At 33.3% G+C, this 17,569-nt stretch overlaps 2 protein-coding genes across 2 annotated transcripts; both read left to right on the top strand.

The window, feature by feature from the left end:
- Nucleotides 1-594: 594 nt before the first annotated feature.
- LOC136066974 (zinc finger protein JACKDAW-like) lies at nucleotides 595-2,105 on the top strand. The gene is made up of 3 exons (XM_065772108.1): nucleotides 595-1,248; nucleotides 1,332-1,728; nucleotides 1,913-2,105. The coding sequence occupies exons 1-3, from the start codon at nucleotides 1,125-1,127 to the stop codon at nucleotides 2,103-2,105; spliced, it is 714 nt and encodes a 237-aa protein (XP_065628180.1). The 5' UTR covers nucleotides 595-1,124.
- Nucleotides 2,106-2,583: 478 nt separating this feature from the next.
- LOC112005520 (zinc finger protein JACKDAW) lies at nucleotides 2,584-5,488 on the top strand. Its single transcript, XM_024037775.2, has 3 exons — nucleotides 2,584-3,226; nucleotides 3,310-3,706; nucleotides 3,891-5,488. The coding sequence occupies exons 1-3, from the start codon at nucleotides 3,103-3,105 to the stop codon at nucleotides 4,963-4,965; spliced, it is 1,596 nt and encodes a 531-aa protein (XP_023893543.1). The 5' UTR covers nucleotides 2,584-3,102; the 3' UTR covers nucleotides 4,966-5,488.
- Nucleotides 5,489-17,569: the final 12,081 nt, after the last annotated feature.

Genomic DNA, 17,569 nt, shown 5'->3' with positions numbered 1-17,569 from the left:
AGAAAAAAATATCGTGTTGCCAATTCTTATCGGTACTGGATGATGGTGCTGCAGAATCCACTGTGCCAATGTTGGGTCCCATGTGAGACAGAGGTATCACGGACGGTCCTATCAAACTGCCTCGTGAAACGTAACTCAGCCTCTTCTTTTTTCTCTCACTCACTGTGTTTTCTGCTATCTCTCTCTCTCTCTCTGTGGAACCTCTGATTCATGCTAGTAGCTAAATTGGGTCTAACTTTAATTATGGCTTAATCATTTCATACCTGATCAAGGGCCATAAAGGCTGGAACCTTTTTCATTCACGCTTTTTGGTTTCAAAATCTCATGCTAGTAAAAACTATCCCATCCCATAAACCTTTTTTATACGCACAACTTCTCACAGTTTGCTTTCTTTTACTATTATTATTATATATTTATATAATACGTATATAATTGTAACCTTTTCAATACTTAATGTAATATATGTTCGAGGGTGTAATTTTATAATCATAATAATTGGAGTATGAGTTCAAAAAGCTACAAAAAGACACACAATCCTACACATTCTGGTAGCAACTTGCAAGCTAGCTCTCTGCCTTTACACACAATTCTAACACAGTAATCTGCGTGTGCGTGTGATGAGAGAGAGAGAGAGTGGTGGCCCATATAAATCTATGGCTGACCGACTTTTAGGATACGAGCAAAGATAAAAGAGCGACTAGGGGTAAGACTAAGACTGCAAAGATAGAGAAAGAAAATAGAATATAAGAAGAAATATTCTCCCTAGTCATCATGGTTTTTGGTGTTTTCTCTCTGAAATCAAACAAACAAAGCAAACCAGATCTCTGTTAGAAAGAGTCCGAAGCTCTAGTATTTTTTTTTTTCTTTCCTTTTTTTGTTTGCTTAGATTCAAGCTGGAGTTGGGTTTTTCTTGTCTTTTGGCAGAATCAGAGGAGTGTCAAAGATTTGAATATTACCAAAGATTTTTATCTGCTTTTGTTCTTGTATTTAGCTAGCTAGTTGTAGTGAAAAAAAACCGCTGCTTTCTTGTTTGTTTGTATGCTAGCTCTTAACCCTTTTGAAAGCTAGTTGAACTAATTTCACCACCAAACCCAAGCCAACCACTTTTCAGTTCAAAGCCAAAAATGATGTCCGGTGACTCTTTTTCAGTTGCGTCTTCAATTGGAGGGTTTGGTCAAGAAGTACAGAACACAAACCCTAACCCTAATCCAGCTGCCAAGAAGAAGAGAAATCTACCAGGAACACCAGGTAAAACATACTTCTATACCCTTTTTTCTCTTTTCTTTTTTAGATTTTTTTTTTTGAATACTTAGCTTATTTTTTCTTGACAGATCCAGATGCTGAGGTTATTGCTCTTTCACCCAAGACTCTCATGGCGACAAACCGATTCGTCTGTGAAATATGCAATAAAGGGTTCCAAAGAGATCAGAATCTGCAGCTTCATCGAAGGGGTCACAATCTTCCATGGAAGCTGAGGCAAAGGACCAACAAAGAGGTCCGAAAAAAGGTCTATATTTGTCCAGAAAAGACTTGTGTCCACCATGACCCGTCCAGAGCTCTCGGAGACCTCACTGGGATAAAGAAACATTTTAGCAGGAAACACGGCGAGAAGAAATGGAAGTGCGAGAAGTGTTCAAAGAAATACGCAGTCCAATCTGACTGGAAAGCTCATTCTAAGACTTGTGGAACTCGAGAGTACAAGTGTGACTGTGGAACCCTTTTTTCCAGGTATATATTCTATTCTTTACTACCATGTTCTTGTTCTTTGTTTCTCTGAATCTTTGATACGTTGTAGTAGCAATTAATGCTCACTCACGTTGAGGGTTTTGTGGGTTTGGGTGGGAATTAAATGCGACCATGTGATTAGGAAATGAATGGGGTTTTGTTATTTATTTTGTTTTGATTTAAACAGGAAAGATAGCTTCATTACCCACAGAGCCTTTTGTGATGCTTTAGCTGATGAGAGTGCTAGGCTTACTTCGCTTGCAGCCGCTAATAATCTGAATTTCGGAAATGATTCAATGAATGAGACTGTGATTAATCCTCAACCTGGTTTGCCCATTNGACAGAGGTATCACGGACGGTCCTATCAAACTGCCTCGTGAAACGTAACTCAGCCTCTTCTTTTTTCTCTCACTCACTGTGTTTTCTGCTATCTCTCTCTCTCTCTCTGTGGAACCTCTGATTCATGCTAGTAGCTAAATTGGGTCTAACTTTAATTATGGCTTAATCATTTCATACCTGATCAAGGGCCATAAAGGCTGGAACCTTTTTCATTCACGCTTTTTGGTTTCAAAATCTCATGCTAGTAAAAACTATCCCATCCCATAAACCTTTTTTATACGCACAACTTCTCACAGTTTGCTTTCTTTTACTATTATTATTATATATTTATATAATACGTATATAATTGTAACCTTTTCAATACTTAATGTAATATATGTTCGAGGGTGTAATTTTATAATCATAATAATTGGAGTATGAGTTCAAAAAGCTACAAAAAGACACACAATCCTACACATTCTGGTAGCAACTTGCAAGCTAGCTCTCTGCCTTTACACACAATTCTAACACAGTAATCTGCGTGTGCGTGTGATGAGAGAGAGAGAGAGTGGTGGCCCATATAAATCTATGGCTGACCGACTTTTAGGATACGAGCAAAGATAAAAGAGCGACTAGGGGTAAGACTAAGACTGCAAAGATAGAGAAAGAAAATAGAATATAAGAAGAAATATTCTCCCTAGTCATCATGGTTTTTGGTGTTTTCTCTCTGAAATCAAACAAACAAAGCAAACCAGATCTCTGTTAGAAAGAGTCCGAAGCTCTAGTATTTTTTTTTTTCTTTCCTTTTTTTGTTTGCTTAGATTCAAGCTGGAGTTGGGTTTTTCTTGTCTTTTGGCAGAATCAGAGGAGTGTCAAAGATTTGAATATTACCAAAGATTTTTATCTGCTTTTGTTCTTGTATTTAGCTAGCTAGTTGTAGTGAAAAAAAACCGCTGCTTTCTTGTTTGTTTGTATGCTAGCTCTTAACCCTTTTGAAAGCTAGTTGAACTAATTTCACCACCAAACCCAAGCCAACCACTTTTCAGTTCAAAGCCAAAAATGATGTCCGGTGACTCTTTTTCAGTTGCGTCTTCAATTGGAGGGTTTGGTCAAGAAGTACAGAACACAAACCCTAACCCTAATCCAGCTGCCAAGAAGAAGAGAAATCTACCAGGAACACCAGGTAAAACATACTTCTATACCCTTTTTTCTCTTTTCTTTTTTAGATTTTTTTTTTTGAATACTTAGCTTATTTTTTCTTGACAGATCCAGATGCTGAGGTTATTGCTCTTTCACCCAAGACTCTCATGGCGACAAACCGATTCGTCTGTGAAATATGCAATAAAGGGTTCCAAAGAGATCAGAATCTGCAGCTTCATCGAAGGGGTCACAATCTTCCATGGAAGCTGAGGCAAAGGACCAACAAAGAGGTCCGAAAAAAGGTCTATATTTGTCCAGAAAAGACTTGTGTCCACCATGACCCGTCCAGAGCTCTCGGAGACCTCACTGGGATAAAGAAACATTTTAGCAGGAAACACGGCGAGAAGAAATGGAAGTGCGAGAAGTGTTCAAAGAAATACGCAGTCCAATCTGACTGGAAAGCTCATTCTAAGACTTGTGGAACTCGAGAGTACAAGTGTGACTGTGGAACCCTTTTTTCCAGGTATATATTCTATTCTTTACTACCATGTTCTTGTTCTTTGTTTCTCTGAATCTTTGATACGTTGTAGTAGCAATTAATGCTCACTCACGTTGAGGGTTTTGTGGGTTTGGGTGGGAATTAAATGCGACCATGTGATTAGGAAATGAATGGGGTTTTGTTATTTATTTTGTTTTGATTTAAACAGGAAAGATAGCTTCATTACCCACAGAGCCTTTTGTGATGCTTTAGCTGATGAGAGTGCTAGGCTTACTTCGCTTGCAGCCGCTAATAATCTGAATTTCGGAAATGATTCAATGAATGAGACTGTGATTAATCCTCAACCTGGTTTGCCACTTGGAGCTTCCCAATTTGGCCCAGGTTTTCGACCAGAGCTTAGTGGCATGGCTATTAATGGTAACTCTCTTGGTGTAGATCAGCAAAAGCCCAGATTGTCATTGTGGCTTAACCATGCAAATTCTCAGCTTAATCCCACTGACATGATGGCTAATTCTCATCTCTACGCATCATCAAGTTCTACAGCTTTTCCTGAAATGGTGCAAGCAGTGTCTGGTAATCTCTTTGGTTCATCTTCTATGCCTAATTTTGGAAACTTTAATAATCAGCAGTTTCAAGGGTTTGATAAGAGTGTTTCAACCTCAACAAATGCAAGTCTGTCTTTATCAGCAATACCTCACGAAATGAAAGAGGAAGGGAACAAAGGAAATTTGGTTGAAACCCAATCCTCTCTTTACTCTGATACCCAAAAGAAGCAATCAAAGCCATCTATGCCAATGTCAGCCACTGCACTTTTGCAAAAGGCAGCTCAGATGGGCTCTACAACGAGCAACCCATCATCAATCTTTGGCAATAGCTTCGGAGTCATGAGCTCTTCTTCTTCAAACACAACAACAAGCTTCAACACTCTCAACCAAAACCGAAATGAGCTGCACCAAGCCCTTCAAAATTCAAAGCAGCAAGCAGCAGAGAATTTCACAGCAAGTGGGAGTGTTGATGGAATGCTTGGAAGTTCAAATTTAAGCTCATTAACAACTTCAACAAACAGTTTTGATCAGCTTATGATGCAAACAAGTGGAAAGCAAAGCGACCCAGTTGCATTAAATAATCATCCAGGCTCGAATGCAATTGAAAATAGTCTAACTAGGGATTTTCTTGGCATGGGAGGGAGAGAATCACAAAGACCATTCTTAGCACAGGAATTGGCTAAGTTTGCTTCAATGAGTTCAGCTATGGGTTTGAGCCAATTCACTGGGAACCACTGAAGTCACTTGTCAGTACATTGATATATGACATATTGTTGTATTATACTAAAGGAAGTGTATGGAAGATAGCACAAACTTGGGGGTCAATTTGGTTACAAAGTCCATGCTGGTATAAAGACTCGGTTAATTGGGACCGAGTTGGACTCGGTGGAATCACAAATCTCAACTCAGATAAAGAGAGAGACAGCATGCAGCTCCTCAATATATGAGAGAGAGAGCACTTGTGAATGGTCAGGAAAAAAAAAGGTGGGGCCCAGTGCATGTTTGAAATGACTGAACGGAGAGCAAACTCCAAATCATGCATGTTCTCCGTGGTTGTTGTTATTGTTGTTTTTGTTGTTGTTGTTGTTTTATATTCTGTCTGAACTTTCTTATCTCTTTTCGCTACCAGACTCTGTTGAAAAAAGAAATAAGTTTGAGCAGCAAGGCACGGAAAACTACGTGATGTAGTTGACTGTCTGTCAAAGCAATTCGGCTAACTCGTCAACTTTGGTGGGTTTAATGGGATTTTTTAATTTATTAATTAGCTAGCTTGCAATTTGTTTAAGCATTTAAGCTTGACCCATTATTTTTGGTTTATTTTTCTTACTAGATTTTAGAAGTTAGGCTTTATACGTCTCTTAGCCCTTTTAGCAAGACCAAGCCCTAGACACTAGTGACTTTTAACTAGGCAGAATCTAGGTCCTGCCTTAGACTCTAACTCCCTAACAATGATGAAATTTCCAGGGTTTGATTATAACCATTGGAATGGTATGAAGAAAAATCGTATTTGGGTCTATTATAGCCGTTTGATATGTCAATTGTTACATTATTAGTTTTGGAAAAATGGTTTGGAATTATATATGATGAACAAAACTGAATCATGCTAGTTTGATGCCCTTGAAAATTTTTACGGATTAACTGTTAAGGAAAAAAAAAAAAAAAAAACTATATATCTCTATCTTCTTCCACTCGAGCCGCCAAACTCTCTTAAAAAAAAAAAAAAAAAAACACTGAATGATTGATGGGATTTATGGCCAAAAAAAATTTGACTCATTGTCATCGAGCAATAATGGCATATAGTATATGCTGTATTGGATGAGGGAGAGCTAGGCTCGATTATGTGTTCAACTACCAAAGGAAGCTAGAACTTCGAGGGAAGGCAAATTCCTTTCCATAGTATTAGCTTACTTTTTGTTAAAGTCTGTACTATCCTCCACACCAAGTCACCAACCTTGGCGACTTTAGAGCTATAGGGTTTTTGAGATATGTGGCAAATATTAATGTGATTTTTTGTGTGACTTGAAATGTCCTTATCCTCTTCCCCCACCCCAAAGGACCTTAATGCAGTTTTGATATCGCGGAAACTTGGAGAAAAGTACACACAATGCTCTTTTTAATGGACAGAAACTAAACTGTTAGTTTCTGGTAGTAAATCTTGAATCCACGAGGGGTTTATTAAATTCACAAGGTGATAAGTCTGGAATCCACCAAGGAACAAAAGAGACACAAGTCTGAATTTTTATTGATAATAAACTATGAAAAACGTTTACAGACTTAGGGGTCTATTTAAGGGCTCCTTAAAACTTGACAAACAATAAAATATAATCTAAAATAACTCCTGATTGATTCCTAACTATAATATGAGCCAAATTTGACCTAAAAAGCATTAAATGCACCTAAAAACAAGAAAATAAATCACCTAAACCTAAAATAATGTTTTTTACATAAAAATACCAAAAATAATAAATTACAATAATTAAATAGTAAATTGTGTCCTACATCAGACCTCTCCACTTGAAACAAACTCGTCCTCGAGTTCATCTTTGAAATTTGAAATCTCCCACGCCAAGAGAACAAATACTTTGAATACTTCATCTTCTTTGTCTTCTTGCCAAACTTGAAAGTCATTAAATGGGCAACTTGAACTTCTTCTCCCTTGATGTTCATGTAATTGACAATATTCACCAAATAAGAGTCAATGATCAAATAAAATCTTTCCACCCCAATAAAATCAATAAACTTTGTTTCGGTGTCTCCCAATAAAATAATAGGAGTTTGAATGTTGCATTCATCTAACTTGATTTCATCGAGATTGTTGACAACTTCCTCTATAATTTCTTTTTTAATGGTCTCTACCATCTCAACCTCAAGATCTTTCTCTATAATGGGGTTTTCATTAATCTCTTCCACAATCTTGATTTCTAGTTCTTCTTCTTCTATAACAAGGCCTTCATTAATTTCCTCAAAAATCTCTATATTTTCTTCTTTGACTTCTCCATATTCTTCAAGAACGATTTTTTCTTTAACATGTAATTCTTCCTTTAATGGTGAAATATTTGGCTCTTCAAAATAATTCAAGTATGAACTTCTTGGCCAATAATAATCTTGTATTGTACACGACAAGATTTCTTCACAATCCAAAAGATAAAATTTGATAGCAAGCATCTTTTTCATCCTTGGCCATGATTGAATATTGTTTTTACCTTGTTGGATTCTATCAGATTGTACTTGTTCCCACCAACATAAGGCATACTTACTAAGTTTATACAAAGCAAATCCAACTTTTCTCTCATAACAAATATTCTTATAATCAAATAAATCCTCTAGATCAAGTAACCAATCAAGAAAATCTTCTTTTAAAAATAACCATTAAAACTTGCAATTCTCTTATAAGGTTTATATGAAATTTGCTTACCAATAGATTGCCCATGAGTTATGTCTCCGCTGCAGTTATCCCTATTGTTTCCATTGTTCAACGGCGCCATCCTAACATAGATATTTGTGAGTACTTGTTGTATGTCACATAATACTCGCTAAGTTATTCATCGTTGTTATGGTAGTGGTTACCGCCTCGTCGATTAGCAATCAGACCAGGGTAAGTCAAGGCTCTGATACCAACTGATGTCGCAAAAGCCTGGAGAGAAGTACACACAATGCTCTCTTTGATGGACAGAAGCTAAACTGTTAGTTCCTGGGTAGTAAACCTCGAATTCACGAGGGGTTCCTTAAATCCACAAGGTGATAGGTCTGGAATCCACCAGGGAACAAAATAGATACAAGTCTGAATTTTTATTGATAATAAACTATGAAAAACGTTTACAGACTTAAGGGCCTATTTAAGGACTCCTTAAAATTTGACAGACAATAAAATATAATCTAAAATAACTCCTAATTGATATCTAACCATAACAGGAGCCAAATTTGACCTAAAAAGCATTAAATGCACCTAAAAATAAGGAAATAAATCACCTAAACCTAAAATAACGTTTTTTTACATAAAAATACCAAAAATAATAAATTACAATAATTAAATTGTAAATTGTGTCCTACATCAAGTTTGCAATCAAATAGTACTAATCTATACTTTCCACATCTAAATTCAGTAAAATGTGATACTTTTCGGAAACACTAAAATGTTTGGGAAAGTAATTATGTCATGTTTGGTTTGATTGATAAGATTATTGAAGATACCAGATTCACAAATAATTATTTCAAAATCTTTTTTTAGGGTTTATAATTCGGATATCATTTCTTGTCAATCAAAATTTTATTTTCTTGAAAGACTTAAAAAAAAAAATTCAAAGTCAACAATCAACAATCAACTCTGAAGGTGACCATAACCATATGTATTAGTTTTTTAAAAATCGAATACATAATATCACAGTTACTGGTTTACATTTACTGTTCATGTAAATTGTACGCATTTGCATGGATAATATATAATATTATACACTTTTATGCAAATGTGTACAATGTTGTACACATCTGTTTAATATACAACGTAAATCTTGTATAAATAATGCAATATAAACTAATAATTTTCTTACATAATATAAGCACTTCATTATAACAATGCTATATTTTACTTAATTAGATGGCATTAAACAAGGGGTGTTATTGTAAATTTCAAAAAAACTTTACTAAGTTATGAGAATGTGGATACCTAAATTATTTTAAAATGAGAATCCACATTTTTCACAAGAGTGAGATTTGTCAGGACTCTAAATGCCCTCACACATTTGGATTCTCTTAAGCAATTTGCAATCAAATATGAGAATATCCGAAAATTCTCTTAAGATTTCAACCCAGACCAAAGAACTTGTAAATATAATGTAATTGATAGGAAGAAAAATCGAGCAAATTACCAAATTCTTTGATTTTAATAAAAATAACTTTGTAATAAACATGAAGAAAGTCATATATAGTTTTGATTGACTTCAAAGGTTTAAAAACTATATTTAACACGCCATATAAAATAAATAAAAAATTGATTTATATAAAAATATCTCGGTGTATGATAGAAATTTAAATTAAAAAATTCTATATCAAAGTAATATATATAAGATTAATTAGTAGCACACTAATAGTATTGTAATATAATTTTGTAAGTTATTGTCAAAAACCCAACCTAAAGATTATTATTTTTTTTTTAAAGTAAATCAATGTTTTAAGTAAATTTGACTTCAATTTTTGGTTATAATTTGAAGTGAAGTAAAAAAAAAAATGCATATGGTTTATTTTTCATATGATTAAATTTGAAAATGGTTTTAAATTTTATTAATCAAAATCATCATATATTTATGTATATGACTAAAACACATCTCTGTTTCACTTTAACATATATATTTAATTGGCATTAAGATCTAATTGTCCAGATTATAAATGACTTATAATATATACATCAAAGATATTATTCAACAAGACAATAAAAATATAAAAATGTTAATGTTGAATATGAAAGCAGAATATATAATTGAAAAACGTGTATTTTGATAAATAGTATACAATACGAAATATTTTACAAGTATGTTTCCGATTTATTTTTTAGTTAAATGGTAATAATCTAATATAATAATAGATCGTTATAGACTTATAGGTTTCTAGCCCGATCCCTCTTATTCAAAAAGGAAAAATTAGAAAAATTGAAAATCAATGCCGCCCCAGGTACTAATGTATAACTTTTGTTTTTGTTTTGTCCTCTATATTAAGATAGTATATTTTTGAAAAGTAAAAGAAAAAAAAGTCAAAGGAGACCAGCCCACATCTAATCTCTATTTAAGCACATAAACCACCACACATTATTGGTGCGATGGTTACTCCATAAGTATAAGTACTTGTAGAATATGAATGGTAAGGGTTGGAGTTCAAGTTTTTAGAATGGAGTTTCATATACATATACATTTATATTAGACTATAATAGAATTTCTATCCTGTATTAAAAAAAGAAAAAGAAAAGAGAAAAAAAAAATTAGTGGGAGTTTGTATAAGCATCTCCACGATGGACACAATGGAAACTACCTCTCTTGGTGAGAGAGATTCCACGTTGTTCTTGGGATGGCAAAAGGTTGGTCATTTGCACCGAATGAACATTATTCATTACAATCTAAAATCAACAAATGTTCTAATAGATAGCTCAAGTGAGCCAAAAGTAGGAGACTTGAGCCTCGCAAGGCTATTGCCAATGTTAGACAGTTGTGTTTTGAGCAGCAAAATCTAGACTGCTCTTGGTTGGGTACATGGCTCCTGAGTTTGCTTATCACTAAGAAATGAAATGTGTATGGGTTTGGGCCCTTTGGGGTATTAGCTTTGGAGGTGACAAGAAGGAAGAGACCTGTGGAGTATATGGAGGATGATGTGGCGTTGCTTTGTGACATGGTCAGAGAGGCATTGGAAGAAGGTAAGGTGGAAAATTGTGTTGCTGGGAGGCTCCGGTGTAATTTTCCAGCACAGGAGGCAATTCCAGTGATAAAGTTTGGATTAATTTGTGCTTCTCAGGTTCCATCAATCAAGAAGAATTAGAGTGAATCTAAAGTTCTAGAAATTGAGAAAAAGCAACATATAATGTATTTTCTGTTGAAAATAAATCGGCTATGTTTGTTTTTTGTTTTAAGCAATAGAAGAAAAAGGATAAAGGTTGTTGAAGGTCCAACTCTTCACAATCTTTGTTTGTTATTGTAATTTTGTTTGTGTTGTTTTATTAATTTTGTTAGGGTTTTTTATTTATAAATTTGACATGGCTGCACAGTTAGTAGTTGATGTGGCAAAAAAAAAAATTTATTTGGGCTATTAGCCACGTGAATATTTCCATCAAATACTTAATAGTAAGGACCAAATTAACATGAAACTGAAAAGGTTAGAAAACAAATTGACATATAGTGTAAAAAATAGAGACAAACTTTGTAGTTTACCCTAAATTTGGCTTAAATTTTTCATTCTTTCTAGATATTATTTTCAAAATAACATTTTTCATTAATGCATATATGATCAATTGGTTGTCTAGTTGATTTCATTCGTCATTTATTTATGAATTTGAATTTTGAAATATGTCTTCTTCAATCTTTTATGGCTTGTTTGGAAGTTTAGAGAGGGAGGAGAGTAGAGGGGAGTAGAGAAAAAGGGAGTAGTGGAGAGGAAAGTAGAGGAGAATGATTCACCTCCACCTTATTTGGATGTTTTTAAAATTAGTAAGGGGTATGGAATAATTAGCCCTTCCCCTTGTGTAATTTTGTTAATATAATAAAGATAAATTAGGTAATTTACTTGGTCAATAGTTTATGTACTCTACTCCCCCTCCAAATCTCTCCAATTGGGGGGAATTAAAATTGGGGGGCTAGAGGGAGTCCAAACCCCTCCAAACTCCTCCAAACCCCTCCCCCTCATTCTTTAAAAAACTTTCAAACAAGATAATTGCATTACTTTCCCTCCCTCTACTCTACTCCCCCTCCTTTTTTAAACATCCAAACATGCCATTAAGTTTACATTTGTTCATTTCAGTCTTCTAATATTCAAAACTTCACAATTCAATCCTCTGTTAACCTTCCGCAGTTAAGCCGCTTTAACGGCAGCGTTTTGGCCTTATTTTAATATTTAATATATTATTTATTTCTTAATTTTTTTTTTTTAAAAACGTTAATTAAAAAAATTTACCTAGAAATAAAGAACCATAAATTTATGAGTGTAATGTTCATATTTCTCAAGTCTATTAATTTCTTTCTGTTCTTTTGAAAATTTCTTCACAAAGGCTTATAATCCATGAATTTATCCGTATGCAAGGAAAGAGTAGTAGTAAAAAAAAACCAGCTGGTAAATTGGAACAAAGATGACAACTTTAAACACCGGATTCCTCTCTGGTCTTCAATTCTCTAATTCTAGTTCAAATAAAGTCACATTCTTCTCTGAGCAACTCTAGGAGGAGAAGAGGAAAAAAAACATATCAAAAGAAATTCAAACATGTAATTTCTTAGGTTTTTTACTTCAATCTAATCATGTCTTCTTTTTTTTCGTTTAAAACATCATATAATATTCAAGTTGTGGCCCATGATTTTTTTTTTTTTTTAAGAAATTTACTTACCTGAACAATGGCACAGTCCGGAGCCGCCGAGTACTGGACGGAGCCGCCGAGAACACCTCTTGGAGCCGCCGATCTCGATCTCCTCTTTCCCTCTCTCTATCTCTCTTTCTCTCTCTTGATCTGTCTCTCCCTCTAGCTCTCTCGCTCTCCTTCTCCCTACCGATCTCTCAATCTCTCAATTTCTTTCTCTTTCTCTCAAACTATCAGGTTAGGGATTTGATTTTGTGGGAGGGGTTTTGTGTTTTTTTTGTTCTTCAGATACTTTCGGTTAGGGACGACATGTTTGGTTATTTCGATTTCTAGGTTTTTTTTTTTTTTTTTTTTTAGGGGAATGGAGTAATTAGCCCTTCCCCTTGTGTAATTTTGTTAATATAATAAGATAAATTAGGTAATTTACTTGGTCAATAGTTTATGTACTCTACTCCCCCTCCAAATCTCTCCAATTTTGGGGAATTAAAATTGGGGGCTAGAGGGAGTCCAAACCCCTCCAAACTCCTCCAAACCCTCTCCCCTCATTCTTTAAAAAACTTCAAACAAGATAATTGCATTACTTTCCCTCCCTCTACTCTACTCCCCTCCTTTTTTAAACATCAAACATGCCATAAGAGAGAATGTTTGGGGTTCCAATGTGGATCCTCGGAAACTGCATGAACGCCGTTCATATTTCAAATACATTTCCGTAAGTTGTTTCCCACATCGGTCAAGAAAAAGAAAGTCCAGCAGAGATCACAGAGAAAGGTTTAATGAGGGCACCTTATTTTCTGGTTAAAGGTATGCACCCTTATATTATAGGTCACACTACTGTCCCTATTAGTTGGTGGGCACACCCACTATACAGGTTTTTGACTTTCCAATCCCCCTTTTTTATTAAATGAATAGAGCTCTAAATGTAGGAAGCTAAAAGGAACTCGATACTTTGGAGTAGAACAGGGTCCACAAAATGCACGAAAAGAGAGGCAGTTTCAAGAGCTTAAAGAACTCGATACTTTATTGTAATATATTGAGTTTCACCTTTTTATTGGTATTTGGCAAGACCAGCTTTTTGAGACCTGGGTCAGGCTATTATATAGTTCAGACTATCTCCACTCTTGTACGTAGTAGTAGTAGTGGTAACAATTCTACAATCACTCTTCAAGGCATGTAAACAAGCATCAAACAAGTTTGGGGGCATGTATGAGTAATTTCCATTTGGATGAGTAACACCACACACTATGACATAGACAATAATTAAGTTGCCATACCTAAGCCTTACAAACTTAACTTTCAAAAATTATTTATTATATTGTTAATGTAACACTATCAATCATATTTATTTAGGAATGACATTAAGACAAATTGGGGTTGGATTAAGAGTTTCCCTACCTCGCACGGCCAATTCAAGATTGAACAAACTTGAGCAATGAGAGAGATTATGGCGGGTAGAATTATTTTTTTCTACCCCTAATAAAATGGTTTTAACATGTAAATAAAAGAGAAAGGAAACGAGTAGTCATGAGAGTATACTGAAAGAAAAAACAGAAAAAAACAAGTGTTTTAGGAATGATAATAATTTATGTAAAAAACTAATTTAGTTTTTTTTTTTTTTTAATTTTGACATGGAGGTATAATTAGCAAATAATGTGGTATGGAAAATAATTTTTTATTGTTTTATTTGACACATTAGCTTTTTCCATCCAAAAGATAATGACAGAGATTAAATTGACACAACTCTAAAAAGATTGGGGACTAAATTAATAAAATTGAAATGTTGAGAACTAAATTAAAATATGGTGTGAAGGATAAAGATCAACCTTGTAATTTACTTTAAAAATTTATAAATTATATATATATATATGATCTATATAATAGCATATATATATATACATATGTATGTATGTATATATACACACACATTATGGGTAAAATTCATTCCCGTCCCTTCACCTTTTTCAGGGTGAGTGAAACCTACACGTGGTAGGGCAAATCAAATGGGACAAGAAAATTTTGCATCCCTACATTCATTAATGTCATGTTTGATAGTACCTTAATATTGAAATAATAGCTCATATGGAAGCAACATGCAAAAGTGTCCCATCAAAAAAAATATATATACACAAAAGTGAACCAAAAAAAAAAGTCAACATNTTTTTTTTTTTTTTTTTTTTTTTTAATTAACATTTTTTAATAAAAAAATTAACAATATATTAAATATTAAAATAATGACAAAACGGGACCATTTTGGGGCCTAAGAGCATACACATTTGAGCTTGTATACACCAAATATTAAGAACATTTGGTATTTAAACCCCAAAACTCATCAGCAATGGAAAGGCCATATTTCATATGCAAAAAAAAATTTGAGATTTAGCTACAGTATCATCTCAAATGTAAGATGGTACTGTAGCTGAATGGTATAAAAATAAAATAAATTTTTAATGCTTTTTAACCTTTGTGTGTGCCAGGTTGCGTGTGTGTGTGTTGGAAAGAAATTGCCAGGTTGTGTGTGTGTGGTTTTTGAAATAATTAGAAAGAAATTGAAAAGAAAAAAAAACTGGTAGAATGTTTGAAAAAGCTGGAATAGTTGAATTTGAAAAAAAAAAAAAAAAAAAAAAGACTAGCAGGTTTTCTCTGTGTGTGTGCGCGCGCGCGTGTGTGTGTTGGAAAGAAATTGGCAGGTTCTATATGTGTGTGTGTGTGTGTTGAAATAGTTGGAAAGAAATTGAAAAGAAAAAAAACTGGCAGGATGTTTGAAAAAGCTGGAATAATTGAATTTGAAAAAAAAAAATGACAGGTTGGAAAGTAATAATAAAGAAAGATTAAAAAAATAATTTTAATAAGATGGTAAAATAATAGAGTTTTGGGATGTTGGGTGTATTGTAAAATGGTATGGTATAATTGATAAAGTAATTTTTTGAGATGGTAAAATAAGATGAGATATGAGATCCAGACGTGGATGCTCTAATGGCAACAATAAACGGTTAAGGGAGTATTGAGTCTAGGAGTTTTGAAATTTAGACCATTGAAATGATCACATAAACTTAGAGTACTAAAATGAATATATGCAAACTTAGAGAGCTCAAGTGTAATTTTGTTATGAGTTTTGAATATAATGATAATTTCCTTTAAAAAATAAGAAATTAAAAAATTAAAAAGTTCAGTTGTACAAAAAGAATAATGCTAAAGGTACAGAAAATTTTACAAACTGCTAATGTCGTGAGTGATTATTGGTAAATAAAAAAGTAGTATTAATTTTCAAAAAAAAAAAAGTGATATTAATGTGGGCCTAGATGAAAACTAATAAGAAGTTAGTCACATCAGCATTTTGTAAAAAAATTGTAAAATAGTTCGTAGTTATAACATTATAACATAATTTTGAAAAATATAGATAATCTAAAAAATGAATAATATCAATCAAACACACTCAAAATAATAGTTAAATGAGTAATGCCACAGTCACCAACTATTTTACAACATTTTTAAAAACTATGATTGTGGTCAACTTTTTATTGATTGTCATCTAGTCTCATCATTAGCATCACTTTTTTTATTATTAATAATCACTTGCCACATTAACAGTTTGTAAAAAGTTTGTATCTTTAGCATTTTCCTAGAGTGATATATTAGTAGATGTTAGACATATTAGTATTTTATAAAAATGTTGTAAAATAGTTTATGGCTAAAGCACTATAACACAATTTTGAAAAATATAGACCATCTAAAAAAGGAATAATATCGATCAAATACACTCAAAATAATAGAATGATGAGTAATGTTACAGTCATAAACTACTTTACAACATTTTTATAAACTGTTGTTGTAGTCAATTTTTTACTGATTGTCATTTGGGCCCACCATTAACATTAATTTTTTATTTACCAATAATTACTCACCACATTAGTCATTTGTAAAAAATTTGTACCTTTAGCATTTTCTTGGAATGATATATTGGTAGGCATAAAAAGATGGAAAATAATTTTTGAAGTTGTTTAATTTTTAGAGAGGGCAAATTATTTTTAACAAATTATAGAAAATAAATTATACATTATATCATAATTACAAAATAATTACCTATGAATTCATTTTGTTGAATTAGAATCAAATTTAATTTCCCATTCAAAGCGGTTGTTATCTAAATATTTATACTACACTACATTTTTACCTTTAAAGTTTGTGAGTATAATATATATATATACCTTAAGCTTAAGATTTTTCATTTCTTATATATTCATTCCTTCTCCATGATTGATTGGCTATTAAGTGCGAATAAAATAACATCATTTCTTCTCTCTTAATGGTCAAATTAATCATGAACATGAATAGAATAACTATTTTGAAAAGAAAATCAATTTGATGGACCAAATTGAAAAATCTCAATCTTAAGGATCCAAAATGAAAATAACTTCAAACTTTAAAGGTTAAAACTTAGAAGTATAATTTAGTCGTATAATTACAATCATTCATCCTATTAGGAAAATTTTAACAGCAAGGGTTATGGTGACCCGCAATTCAAAATGTGGGGAAGAGAGGAAACAAAAAAGGGGGAAGAAGGGGTCAAGATAAGCTAAACAAAGGAAAAAAAAAATTGTTTCTCAAAGGAAGATGAAAAATTGGAGTTCTTTTGGTTTTAATTTGAAAGGAGATAGTAATGAGGTAGGTGTCAGAATTGGGCTTATTTCATGGGGTTCTATGTGAAATACTGATTGAGATATGTTGATTATACTTGTACATAAATAACTCTGAAATGCTTATATGAACTCGAAACCTCCTATAGCTGTTCACCACCCCCACCAAAAAAAAAAAAAAAATCTAGTAGACGGGTTGATTAATTGTTCATGTCGAGACTAGAAAGAATTTTGAGAAACTTGTATGAACTGAATTCCCATCCTGATCAAGGTGCAGCTTTCTACATTGCATGAAAGTTGGCTCTTCTAAGTATGAACCGGCAAACTATTGGTACCTTTCAAATCATGACCAACTTGAAGTATGGTGAGTGGTGACTACTGACTAGACCAAAAAGTTAGAATTAAAAAGTTCCTGTAATATGGGGAATTTTATCAATATGCTGCCAACTTAATACAAGTTCCATTCAACATTTGGAAGTTTCAAACAACGCTGCAACATCATTTGCAGTATTTTAGCTTTCAAATTCTTTTTGGGTGTTATATTTCCACTTGAACAAACAAACAATCGGCTTACTATAATCTGACAGAATGAATGAAGAAACTTCTACTATAATGACAAACTGCTTAATCTACAGCCCTTACAATACGTAATTTACAATATAAACACAGC

The sequence above is a fragment of the Quercus suber genome, unplaced genomic scaffold (assembly GCF_002906115.3).
Source record: "Quercus suber isolate HL8 unplaced genomic scaffold, Cork oak 2.0 scaffold_53, whole genome shotgun sequence".
Taxonomy (NCBI): Eukaryota; Viridiplantae; Streptophyta; class Magnoliopsida; order Fagales; family Fagaceae; genus Quercus; species Quercus suber.
Note: the sequence above shows the minus strand (reverse complement) of the source record. Positions and strands in the feature narration are given on the sequence as shown.